This window comes from Bactrocera tryoni, chromosome 2 (assembly GCF_016617805.1).
Source record: "Bactrocera tryoni isolate S06 chromosome 2, CSIRO_BtryS06_freeze2, whole genome shotgun sequence".
Taxonomy (NCBI): Eukaryota; Metazoa; Arthropoda; class Insecta; order Diptera; family Tephritidae; genus Bactrocera; species Bactrocera tryoni.
Window position 1 is genome coordinate 32312036 of NC_052500.1, and position 13951 is coordinate 32325986.

The 13951-nt window shown below is 38.1% G+C and overlaps 2 protein-coding genes across 3 annotated transcripts; both read left to right on the top strand.

Moving 5' to 3' along the window:
- Window positions 1-239: 239 nt before the first annotated feature.
- Window positions 240-5130, top strand: LOC120767879 (leucine-rich PPR motif-containing protein, mitochondrial). The gene is made up of 7 exons (XM_040094205.1): window positions 240-419; window positions 672-1197; window positions 1266-1740; window positions 1811-2674; window positions 2735-3258; window positions 3329-4439; window positions 4501-5130. Exons 1-7 carry the CDS (start codon window positions 277-279, stop codon window positions 5028-5030), a joined length of 4173 nt encoding a protein of 1390 aa, XP_039950139.1. The 5' UTR covers window positions 240-276; the 3' UTR covers window positions 5031-5130.
- A 6580-nt stretch (window positions 5131-11710) lies between these two features.
- On the top strand, window positions 11711-13044 carry LOC120769345 (cytosolic Fe-S cluster assembly factor NUBP1 homolog). Of its 2 annotated transcripts, none has more exons than XM_040096304.1 (2): window positions 11711-11813; window positions 11877-13044. In XM_040096304.1, exon 2 carries the CDS (start codon window positions 12011-12013, stop codon window positions 12953-12955), a length of 945 nt encoding a protein of 314 aa, XP_039952238.1. In that variant the 5' UTR covers window positions 11711-11813; window positions 11877-12010; the 3' UTR covers window positions 12956-13044. The 2 variants fall into 2 exon arrangements, with proteins under 2 accessions (XP_039952238.1, XP_039952239.1); XM_040096305.1 differs by having other exon boundaries at window positions 11733-11818.
- Window positions 13045-13951: the final 907 nt, after the last annotated feature.

The window sequence follows — 13951 nt, forward strand, 5'->3', positions numbered from 1 at the left end:
ACTCACTTATAGATGTCCCCTCAATGTTTCCAATCAGAATTTGGCTATTTTACTCTTTTTTATGAATGTTTAAAAACGAATAATTAATTTATTATTTTCTTATACCAAATAACTGCGGTAAAAAATACAAATACCAATAGCACTCGCAACATTACACTTTTTTTAAATTCTAACCTTTAACGTTAATTTGATATATTTTCTTTGAATGGCAATGCTATCGTTCAGATAGCTAGAAATATTTTTCTTGTCACATCCATTCCTCCAGGAGACGAAAGTATGGCATCAATCTTACGCACAGGAAAATTTCTTCGGTATTTCGCTGGTTTTACGCGAAATTTTGTTGTAGATTCAGTTAGACAAAGTGAAAATGGAAGCAGCCTGCTACAAAGTTCTCCAACCGTTGGCATACAATTCCAGCAGTAAGTAATTATTTCCGGCCGGTGCCCTCCCTCATCATAACATTACGCAATACATAAGTAGTTTTTTGAAATAAAATAATTTTAATGTGCAATCTCCTTAATACAATTAAGCTTTTCAGTATTTGTTGAATTGAAATTGTATATATCTTTAAGAAAATTGTTTTTCTTAGTTCAAAAAAAATGTTTTAAATATTATCATATGTTTGTGATCTTAACCTAAAAACTGTTATACTCATGTTTGCACATTTCTAGTGGGTTCGCCAGCAGTCCAGCAGCGAAGTCGGATCTTAACTTAGAGAAACAAATACGCCGACTAGACCAGGATGTTCGTCGAGTCGGCAGAATTTCACGTCGCGATATTGAGGAAGTTCTTGAAGAAATACGCACTCAGCGATCAGCAACTAGTTCACAATCACTGCTCGTAATACGGTGCTGCGGCAATTTAGTGCCGGAAGAAATGCCTGAAGTAAGAACAGCACTTGTGCAGGAAATTTGGAAAACACTAAACTCTTTAAATGTGCCAATGGATATATCCCATTACAATGCACTGCTGCGTGTGTACTTAGAAAATGAACATCATTTTTCGCCAACAGATTTTCTCGCAGAGATCGAGTCAAAGAATATTGAACCAAATCGAGTGACATATCAGCGTTTAATAGCGAGATATTGTCAGCAGGGTGACATTGACGGAGCTACCCGTATATTAGAGTTTATGCGTTCAAAAAATCTTCCGGTTAACGAAAATGTTTTCAATTCCCTTATACTTGGTCACTCGCAAGTAAGTTAGTGGCATAGAAAATTACATTTTGATATTAAAATATATATGTATTTAATTTATTGATATAGGCAAATGATTTGGAATCTGCCAAAGGAATTCTGTCTGTTATGAAACAAGCTAACTTGGAGCCCAGCGCTGATACATACTCCACCCTCTTATGTTGCTATGCACGTCATGGTGATATTGATGCTATACTACGTACATTGGATGAATGTGAAAAAGCAGAAGTTATCTTGCTAGACAAAGATCTTTTGGACATCGTTTACGCTCTAAGTGTTAACGGTCACTCGGATAAAGTAGACCCAGTACTGGCAAGGTTGCGTATATCAACCGGATTCAATCAAGATGCTGTAAATGTTATATTGCGTTTGGTAAATAAGGGTTACGAGGATGTGGGTCTACAAATTTTGCGAACAATGCCACGTGCTACCCGACCTGATGGCCAACTCGTAGATACTGGTAACTTTTTTATAAAACAACTTGTCAAAGTGGACCGTCCCGTAGAGAAGATCTTGAGCATATGCAAAGTTCTGCAAGCTGAAGGTATGTTTTAAATTGATTCAATACGCTGTTTACCTACATATATTCAAATTTTTGTATTTGTCATTCTCAGGTCTGAATCCTAAAGCTCTGTTAATCGCCACCGAAGCTGGACTAAATAATGGTGCGATTTCAAATGCACTTCCACTTCTTCGCGAATTGAAGAAGGCGGGTTTGCCTATACGTCAACATTATTTCTGGCCTTTGATTTGTTCTGCTGAATCCAACCAAATCATTAGTATTATCCGACACATGCAAGATGAGTTCAGTATAAATCCCAGTTCAGAAACTCTACGTGATTACGTCATTCCAAATTTAAAGGAGAAGAACTGGGATAAAATCGTGACAATTTTACGTGATGCAGGTATATCGAGTGCTAACGCAGCGGCTTCAGTTGCTTATGCGGCGTTAGCAACAAATCAACTAAAGTCCTCCGCCAACATTATGGAGTCATATCGCGCATTTTACTCACCCCAGCTATTTAGACAGCCCTTGATTCATGCGCTTTCTGCAACAGATGATTACGCCTCGTTTGTTCGTGTGATTAGACAGCTTTACGAGAGCATACAGAGCCGCTCAACAAGTGCTCAAAGAGCGGAACAGGAGGAGAGTGCTGAAATTCCAGCAACGGCTGAAGTGGTCGAAAATGATGGAGCTAACCAAAGTTATGATATTGTTGGTGTTATTTTAAATGACGTTTCCATATATTTCCGTCGCAATACCGTAGAAATCTTGCGTAACATTCTTCCTAAGCTGGCAAAGGAAGGATTTACAATTAGCAATAAGAATGCTGCAAGAATTTCCGAACGCCTGGGTTCAGAAATGACAACTGAGATTTCAGAAAATTTGGGTAAACTTAGCTCTGGTGATCTAGAATTATCGCCTTTAAAAACTGCAGAACCGCGTAAGCGTAGTTTGGATTCGTTAACTGTTGATGGTAAAAATAATATATACATTGATTATTTGGTTTCTTTAAGACTACATTATATCATTTCAGAACTTGAACGATTCATCGCAAATGTGGAAGCTAAAGGTGAAAATGCTAACAATTTGAAGCGTCAATTATTGGTTGCTTGCTTCCGTGCTGGCAATCTAGAGAAGACCTTGCAAGTTATTGCGAAATTAGAAGCCGAAAATTTCACTATTCCAACTGGTATATGGGCACAACTGATCGATTTGTATGCGATTGAGGGGAAAACAGCGGAAGCTCTAGAGCAATATGAAAAAATGAAAACAAAAGATCCCGAATTCGTATTAGACAACTTCAAAACAGTGCACATCGTTAAATTATTGATTAATGAGGAGCGCTTCGATGAGGCCATTAAATTCCTAGAACGTAATAAGAAAGTGGATTTGGTTGTAGATAGCGAAGGTTCTTTCAATTACACATCCACGGTATGGCGTTTATTAAATACACTTGCCGAAGCTGGTAGCGCTGATAAGCTGCAGAAACTATTTGACACATTAAAGGATGGCAATTATATATATCCCACTAATGTACTTTTGGGACCTTTGATAAAGGTATCTTTGTGTTCAGTTTTCCATGGCATAGAGATTATTAATTTATATATTTTTGTAATAATTTATAAAGGTACATCTAACAAATGACGACATCACAAAGGCTATGGAGACATTTGAGCAAATCTGTGAAAAGTATAAGTCAACACCGTGGAAAAATGAACTCGCATGCCGACTGATACAAAAAGAGGATGCTGCAAATTTGCAGAAGCTGACTGATTTAAGTACAAATATCCATGGTGAAGTTAACAGTCTGTATGATTTGGTATTTTCTTTCGTTGAATGTGGGCGTATACGTCAAGCGAGAAAGATTTTGGAGACACCTGGACTTCGCACTCGTCCACAACGTATCAACCACGCATGTGAACGTTACAAAAACGAAGGCATGGTAGAGCCTCTAGAAGGCCTAGTAGAAGCGACCAAGGACCTTAATCATATAGATCGCAACAAAATCTACTACAATTTATTGTTGAGCTACTGCAAATCATCAGATGCAGAAAAGGCTTTAGGCTTATGGACTAAAATGCAAGAAGAAAATATAGCACCCACTGATGTTTTCCTAATTAAATTAGCAGAGCTATTGAATTCGCAGAACATTAAGGTGCCTTTTGTAGTACCAAAATCAGAAGAAGTTTCTAAAACTAAAACTGTCGAATCAGTTGATAATTCTAAGAAAGTAGTCGTCAAACATACAAATAATATATCGCTTCTTCGGAAAGCTGTAAACGCTGGTGACATTGACGCCGCACTTAACTATAAAAATCAGTTGCAGTCAAATGAAACGCTGAGCATCAGTGATCTTTCTCATCTAATCGAACATTTAGTGCGTGCCGAACGTCTAACGGAAGCAACAAAATTTGTAAATGAATTGTTGGCGAATAATCGTTACCCCATTCCGAAAATTTTCAAATTTTATTTAAATAAAATCGCTGCCGCTGGCGATGTCCAAACTTTAGAGACAATTGGAGGGCAATTATCCGACGATCAAAAAAAGATTGTTTCCTTCGATAACCGTTTTTGTCACGCCAACATTGTAGCTGGAAAAACGGACCACTATTTGAATTCGCTATATGAGCAGATTTCTGCAGTAAACACCACCGAAGAAGCTGCGAAACTTGCTGAAAAGTTTCCACGTGGTGGTGCTCTTGGTATTTTGCAACAAAAACCTGAAGCCTTGCCTTTATGTGAGTAACAATTGTATAAATAGATTTTGAGGTATGACTTTAAATTTAAATTTTATTTTAGTCCAAAAAATCGCTGAAAAATATGCTGAGCACAATCAGTTGGGTCCAGTGAATGTACTTTGGATGCATTTACTCGCTCTAGGTGATGAGACTGCATCAAAAGCGTTATGGGATAAACATCTTTCGAATGCACCTCGTCTTATGTTCCAGCGAGTTTTGCAGACAGCGCGCGAGCAAAAAGACGAAAAACTCGCCCTAACGGTTATAAATCAATTGCGTGATTCAAAGATTTCGGAAGGAGCTATTGGTAATGCCTACTCCTGCTTAATAGACATTCATACCACCAGCAAAAACTTAGATAAAGCTTTGGACACGCTAAAAACCGCCATCAAAGACATATGCTTGGAGAATATAAATCGTACAGCTCTCTTGCGTCTTCAAACTGCTTTACAAGAACAAAATAAGGAATTCCCATATGAAATTCCAGAAAAAAAGTCACAAAGAGATAGCAGTAGTAGCTCACAGTCATCGGATGATGATGTTACACCGAAGCGACCTGAGACAAGACCAATTACCCGACCAACTAAGTAATAAAAATATATTAAATATGTTTGTAGCTCCTAATATTACCGCATAATTTTGCTTTTTATTTTATTTTAAATAAATGCTAAGTATCCCATGTTTATTAATATGTTATTTGATTTTAATTTTAGTTTATTAAACATATATGGCAGATCATTGGCAGATTAATAGCACAGTTGGAAAATAATTTATTCAAATGAGATTTTCTTTTATAATTATAAATAAGTGCATCACAATAATTTCCCACGTTAGTATATGGCTTGACTTCCACAACTTACTGTTTTATTGTTACCCCTTCAAATGGCATTCTAGCGAAATTTGATTGGGCAAAGAAAAAGCACGCATGTGGTTATTCGTAAAAATATGCATTATTAATTACAATCGTGGAGAAGATACATATATTGTTTTAACTGTATTTGTTAAATAAAATTAAAATACTTAAAATTTTGTGGAAAATCGCTTTATACTCTGGAAAAAGCTCCAACTCAGATTGCCAATATTATGAATTGTTCGAGGAGAATTGTATTTAACGCCATACATTTCGATACATTAAATTATAATAAATTTGCTGAAAAATTAAAAAATCTTCAAAGCTTCTGCACGTAAAACAACGAAACATGCTGATAGAATTATAATCAGAGAAAGTAAAACTGAGCATCTTAAATCTTTTCGAGAAATTATGGTTGAAATAAATAAGTAATTTGGTGTAGAATTGCGAGGGGGCGTCTCAATGCTGCTCAGCTCAAACTTGCTACAAAATATTTAGAAAAGGATGACACATTTTGGAAAAGAGTATCAGAGAGAGTATTAATCGTATTGGATCCGATCTAAATCATTTGTTCATCGTCCCAGGAGTCGGGCATATAAGATACACCAAAAAAATTGTTAAGCACTGCGGTGTAGCTTGATGTTCTGAGGAGCGTTTTACTGGTAAGAAGGCTGTGAATTGAATTTTTATGTTTGAAAATGTTCCAAAGCCCGCAGCAAAAAAATGTGAAGAATAAGCTCGCTGCAGAAAATTTTTCGGTCCACCACAAAGTCCCTATGCAAACCCCATTAAAAATTTATAGAGCATTGTTAAGATGCAGATTGCAAAAAATAATTTCAAAAATATTGACCTATTTTGGACTGAGATGGTACTCGATTCCGTAAAGTAGGTACCAGAAGTTAGTAGATAGTTTGCCGCGACGATGCCAAGCAATTTGAAAAATTTCGGGCACACTACAAGATATTAATGCTTGCTTAGACATAACATTTAAAACATTTCTAATAAATTTTCTTAATTTCTGCAGAAAGGTACTAGTGTGCTGTGTGCCCGGACCAAAATACGCAATTGAGAACTCAATAATTTTTTTTAAACAGAACAGTCGAAAAAATTCAAACAATTTAGTTTAGGCAACACAACATTTAAGGCTATTCGTTTGTTGGAACCGCCAATATCGAACCACTGTCATACAAATTGCACCATCGGAATAAAGTGCTTGTACAGAAAACTTTCTGATTTGGCGCAATATCTTCAAGAAATTTGGCAGAGATTATTACCCAAGACAACGCTACAATCTCCGTCGAAATTGTTCAGATCCTACTATTATAACATTTAGCTGCCATATAACTGACCGATCATGTCCTCGTGAAATTCCAGACTGGATAAGGAAGCAAAGCAAATGGGTTTGGCAGTGAACGAAGGCAAGACAACATAACTCCTGTCATCAAAAAAACAGACGTCGCACTAGCGACTAGGCTCTCACGTCACTGTTGACAGTCATAACTTCGAATTCGTAGATAATTTCGTCTATCTTGGAACCAGCATTAATAACAACAACAATTTCAGCCTGGAAATCCACTGAAGACTGGCGCCTTGTTGTTAACTCAGCTATAATCGCGTAAGCGGTGTCTACGCCAGTAAAGAAGAAGAACATATTGTTATGACAACTATAGCTTATAGGTGTCACCCAGAATGACCGATCAAAATCAGAATAAAGATCTCTTTATACCCCTTTATCCTTAACCCTTAATAACCCACTGGTACCGGCAGGAACCAACCGCTTAAATTCAATATTCTGTTTAACGAATTTTATTTTAGAATTTGCTTGTCATTATAAGACCGTTAAATGATTCATGCGCCATATGCTAATTCAATCCCCACTTGTAATAAACGTAAGTTGGCATGTTTGGAATGTGTTGAGCGCATCTATCACATTTTTAGTGAACTTTGTGAAATCGCGTTTTTGCAATAATTTTTTTGTGAATAATTCGTTTAAATCGGAACGGGAAAAAATCTCAAAGTTTAAATAATAGTGTAAATAAGCTAAGATAAGCTTTATAGGTAAGTAAATTTTATTTGTTTGTAAGATTTGTTTGATTTTTTGGTTGGTTCCTTGCGGAACCGTCAGGCACCCGGAGGACGAAATTTTGCAAATATGAAATTATAAACAAAATGATTATACTATGGCTTTTTTGTAGTTTTTTCAGCAATGTCTCGTAGAATACGTGATTTTCGAACTGAAGAAGAGCTAAGCGAGTTCGTTAATTCTATTGCGTGGTCGGAAAGCGAAGACGGCGGCGTTCTTGGACATCGAAGGTGCCTTTGATAACACGTCTCATAAGAGTGTAGCCAAGGCACTGGAGAAAAGGAATGTGGCAGCACCGGTGCGGACGACATTGTAATTATAGCAAAAGGTAAATACGAAGACACTCTCTGTGGCCTAATACAAAAAGGTCTAAACCTGGCGAAGAGATGGTGTAGGGAGGTTGAATTGAATATCCATCCCTCCAAGACGACCGTAGTCCCGTTTACGAGACGCAGGTCCCTACCCGGGGACAAGCAGTGTCAAATACCTCGGTTAGACGCTAGATTCTACTTTGCGGTGGAAGCAGAATGTAAACCTGACCTTGGTCAAAGCAACAAAAGCTTTAATGGTGTGCAATAGGCTGGCGTGAAAGTCCTGGGGCTGTAAGCCAAGGATCGTTAGGTGGTTGTACACCATGATAGTGCGACCAATAATCACATATGGGGCGGTGCCCTGGGCCTAAATAGCGCCGCAGACTTCGGTAAAGACCAAACTATCGAAACTGCAGCGGCTAGCCTGTGTCTACATGACGAGCGCAATGCGCACTTGTCCAACGGCAGCACCGGAGGTTCTGTTAGAACTTACTCCGCTTCATTTGGTTATTGGTCAGGTAGCCAATCACACAATTCTGCAAATAACGGCAGAGGGGTGGGGCAAAGGCATGGTAATCTCGTCCCAGAGGATGGAAAAGATAAGTGGCGATACACCATCAGCCCTCCTCCCGAAGGACAGCACTACCAAAACAGTTAACTTCAAGAAAAAGTTTAAGGTCACCCTCGGCAGCAAAGACGAGTGGAATGACTCCAATCTCGAGCTGGCGTTGAGGAATAGCACGCTGAGGTGGTACACCAATGGCTCGAAAATGTCGGAGGGAATCGGTGCAGGGATCGCAGGCCCGCGCACTAAGCTCTCCATACCCATGGGAGAGTTCCCAAGCATTTTCCAGGCAGAAGTTTTTGCCATAAGTCGGTGTATAGAAATAAACCTCCATCGCAACTATCGCAATGAGCGAATAGCCATTCTCAGCGATAGTCAAGCGGCGCTAAAAGCGATCTCCTCTTACGAAATCAAATCGCTATAAGTGCACTAGTGCAGGCTGAACAGCCTTGCAGAACGTAACCAGGTACATCTAATTTGGGTTCCTGGTCACAGAGGTATAGCCGGTAACGAACTGGCGGACGAGCTAGCCCGCTCCGCAGCCTCCACCAAGATGGTGGTACCCGAACCCTTTATTGGGGTAGGTCCCCATAGCATAAAGGAGCTACTCTGCAAGGAAGAAGGAGTGGGCAGGGAAGAGAATTGGCAGCAAACACGTGGTATGAGACATGCCAAGTTGCTAATTGGAGGATACAACTTGAGTAGGTTCAAAGTTGTAATAAACCTCCCCAGGAACAAACTCAGGCTACTGGTCGCATGGTATACCGGCCACTGCAAGCTGAAGAGACATCTGTATAACATGGGCCTATCCTCTTGCGCTAACTGCCGGTTATGCGACTTGGAGCCTGAAACCCCGGAACACCTGCTGATCGACTGCACAGCAGTCTGTAGATGCAGGACTAAGGCCCTTGAATTCTTGTTTCCGGATAGGGATCGCATAGCCTCATTAGCACCCGGAAGTCTATTGAACTTCATCAATGTGCTGGGGCTAGGTGAGTCTATGTAAGTTAGGAGAGGGCACAATAAACCAAAGGTCGCGGTGCATTCCTCATCTTTCAGTCAATCAATCAATCAATCAATGCCGTCTTTTCAAATTTTAGTTTAAAAATTTAAAACGGTACTGTGCCATCAAAAGATGGAGTTCCTACTTTGGGCGTGACTTTTGACATAAACTACGCTTCCAACCGAGTTTCTAATGCAAGGACAATTGGGATTGCAGTGCTAATACCTCTGCTATTTGTAAGGTCATCTTTGATATTATCCATGTGCCGATATTTCCGTTCACATCTAATTCCAATTTGAAAAAGAAAAACATATTCGTCAACACCAATGTTTTCCGATTTCATGGTCTCTGGAAACCGTTATTGTTATTCAACTTTTGTTTCATTAGTTGTGAAACCACGTTGCTGTAGCTCTTTTTTCAGTTTCGAATTATATCCTTGGAAGTTTATTCAACAGTTCCTCCTCTGACAGCAATTATAACGGATTTCTCGATAAAACATAATACCTTGTACCTAACTATTAAGTTCGAACATTGAAACTTTAAATAAAAATCCAAATTTAAAGGCTTTATATCTTGCATCTTTATCAATCAATCAATTTATTCAAGAAACGGTAAATGTTCAGCAGAGCGGCTTTTCCGAAAACGTGCACCAATTTTCACGGGAAATGTCTTAAAATACTCGTTTTTAGTTCTACTTTACGAATATGTTAGGCGCGTGCTTTTAAAAACAATATTTTCGGTAAAGGTTCAGGAGAACGGCTTTTCCGAAAACGTGCACCAATTTGCACGGGAAATGTCTTAAAATTCGTGTTTTTAATTCCGATTTACGAATATATACGGCGCGTTATCTATTTTTATGTTTTTTTGTAGTAAAAACAAAAGGAAAAATTATGATTTTGCACGATATTTACGCTATAAATGGCATCACTGTTCGAAATTCAATTGGATATTAGTGATACAAGCAGCGATCGGTTTCGAAATATCGATACTCTCGATATTAGAGACTAAACAAGAATTGATAAAAATGAGAGAAACATAATAGAAAAATAATAATAGTTGGAAAAATAGAAAGAAATTAAAATATCGATATTCTCAATATTCGGGTCTGAACGAGAATTGGTTAAAAGGAGAAATACGTAATAGGAAAATTTATAATTCATTATTATTGCAGAAAGAAGAAGAAGTTGGACACAGAAGAATTATGAACGCCGGGGTGTTGGACCGACCAGGGTTATTTTTTTTCGAGCGCTCTCATTTTTATCAATTCTTGTTTAGTCTCGAATATCGAGAGTATCGATATTTCGAAACCGGTCGCTGCTTGTATCACTAATATCCAATTGAATTTCGAACAGTGATGCCATTTATAGCGTAAATATCATGCAAAATCATAATATTTCTTTTTGTTTTTATTACAAAAAAACATAAAAATAGAAAACGCGCCATACATATTCGTGAATCGGAATTAAAAACGAATTTTTTAAGACATTTCCCGTGAAAATTGGTGCACGTTTTCGGAAAAGCCGCTCTGCTGAACATTTACCCAAGAAACTTAACGTTTATTACTCGTTATTCGAGTTTACAACTTCTAACATTAACATTAATAACACTTTAATTTGAGCTGCGTCTGCGGTACAACTCGGTAGCCCTCAAAAAGAAAATTGTTACCGAGCATCGCTACTCGAACAGTTCTGGCAACTACGAATTTCGCTGTATGGTTGGTTACTGCAGTTCATCGTCGATTCCATTCTGTTCTAGCGTTCGCCTTCTCCACAATACGTCCTCTGAAGTAACCCTTATGGAGGACATACACACAACAATTAGTTGGTTGATTGAGTTGGGCTAGAAATTGCCCTTGTCGCCACATACGACACAACTTTTAATACAATTTTGAGGCCAACTTCATTTTGAATATTCACTTCGTTGCTTAAACATGAATTCGGAAGTTGTTGCTTTGCTTATTATATATGATGCGCTCTCTTTGACAGCCGAAATAAAATGGCGAAATCGTTTGAAATCGCATGACCAAACAAAACGCTATCCAACTTCACAAAATATCAAAAAATTTTGATTATCATCCAACCAGTTTGTACAACTCATTCAACTGCGCCATATATGTAACAATTAGTTGTACAATTCGATGAAATTGGGACAATAATTGGTGCATGTATGCCTTCCATTAGAAAGTAATGGCCCGTTTCTACAAGCAATTTCTATTGCTATTCGCAACTCAGATATATTGCTATATACATCTTTTATTATTGGCATGAACGAAAAGTGCTTGAAGTGGATATTATTCGATTAGTGTGTGCATTATCATACTTTATTTTTGTAAACCAATTATTTTTAAGTTATAATTTGAAGCAAACAAAGCCAAAATAGTAACAGTAAAAACTTTTCGTAATCTCTATCTTCTATCATGTTGTATCCATTAGCAATATTGACTCTGGGATGATTTTCCAGTTAACATCTATTGCTTGTAGAGACACTAAGTAACCCGGTTTTGTGTAATAGTGATTTAACAAAATATGATAAATAATATTTAGAAAGATTTACACATAAGTTGTAAGGTGCATTTTATATTGTTCTAGATTTATCTTAGTCACAATTGCATTATATTTTTTGTAGAGTCTAAAATAGACAAGTGACAGCCGTATTAGTTGGTTCATTAGAAAACTTGGTTGAAAACAAACAAAAACAGTTATTCAGCTAACCAGCAGCTTTTACTTTTTTATTGGCAATTTAACCTGGCTGGAGGGACGATGGAAGCTGAACCGGAGAACTGTCCGGGAGTTGGTACAGAGAATGCAGGCAAGTCTAGCGCTTGCGCTGGTTGCCCCAATCAATCATTATGCAGTGATCCAAATACCAAATTGGAAGATCCTGGGAAAGCGCTTGTAGCTGAGGCAATGCGTGAAGTCAAACAAAAACTGCTCATCCTTTCCGGAAAAGGTGGTGTTGGCAAAAGCACTGTCACCACTTTATTATCACGTTATCTATCCCGCCAATACCCCGAACATAATTTTGGAGTTTTAGACGTTGATATATGTGGCCCATCGCAACCGCGCTTGCTTGGTGTTGAGGGAGAAAATGTACACCAGTCGGGTTCTGGGTGGTCACCAGTTGGTGTGGATGACAATTTATGCCTTATGTCAATTGGGTTTCTGCTCGGTTCACAAGACGATGCCATCATTTGGCGCGGTCCTAAAAAAAATGGCATGATTCGCCAATTTTTAAGTGAAGTAGACTGGGGGAAATTGGATTTGCTACTATTGGATACACCACCTGGAACTTCAGATGAACATTTAAGTATTGTGTCATATTTACGAAATAATGAGGCTCCTGATTCTTTAAAGGCTTTAATAGTAACAACACCACAAGAAGCTTCTTTATTAGATGTGCGAAAAGAAATAAATTTTTGCAAGAAACAGAATTTGCCTATATTGGGTGTGGTAGAGAATATGTCTGCATTCCGTTGTAGTTGTGGAGAAACGTCTGAAATATTTCCAGCAAAAACAGGAGGCGCAGCAGCGATGTGTGCGGAAATGAATGTACCGTATTTAGGTGCACTACCATTAGATCCGGAAGTGACTAAAGCTTGTGATTTGGGTGAAGACTTAACTAACATAAAAAATTCAACTACAGATGCTCTAGTCTGTATCTGCCAAAAAATTATTGGGACTTTAGAAATTGAAGAAGTCTATTAAAGTTTATATAAAATAAAGTTCATAGAACGAGGAGAAAATAAAAATATATGTACATTTTAATTATAGGTGTTCAAGTCTAAAATTGTATTGAACTTTTTGAAAAGATTACGGTACAATAGCACAAATTATTCAAGGTGGAAATAGGAAAAATATATTAGAACTAATTTGTATTATAAAAATTTTATAATATATTATGTGTAAAATAGTATTCACCCAAATAAAGAGTAACATACTATTGATAGATAGAAATAAATTAAGTCTTGCACCCCGACCTAAAGTCTATTGTGCCCACTCCACAGCACACTAATAAATTCTAGTGTACTGCCGGTTGATATGTGGTGACGTGATCCGTATTCTGATACATAGAATCGAAGAGCTTTATCCTGCATCAAATACAGAAAGCAAATGTGAAAATTATGAGCTTGGATTGTGAACATGATATCTTGATAATTATTACGTAGCTCGAGCGCATTTGGATCCATTGCACTAGTTTGGTCAGCGATAGAGAACATGTCCTGTCGAATACCCAAAAAAAAAATAGTAGTCTCTTTGATTCGAAGAGTGCTGTTGTTGTTGTAACGGTTATCTGATACCCGCTTGAGTGGTAACGTCAAGTCTGATATAGGTGGGGCTTAACTCAAACTACTTCATTTTATCCGAACGTAGACCTCTCCCCACTACTGTTTAATTTTTACATCTCGGAACTCCCACAACCACCAGAGGGAGTTTCCATAACCTCGTACGCTGATGACTGCACGATATTGGCGTCGGGCAATCGAATCGATGGCATGTGTTCGAAGGTAAACAGCTACCTCTCCGACCTTTCTCGTTTCCTCACTGCACAAAATCTCACACTTTCCCCCACCAAATCCACAGCGACCATATTCACAAACTGGACGAAGGAGTATAGACTTGAGCTTAACATTGCAGTCGACGGCGTCAAAATTCCGACTGTCAATAATCCTAAGATTTTAGGTGTAACATTCGACAGTCTAT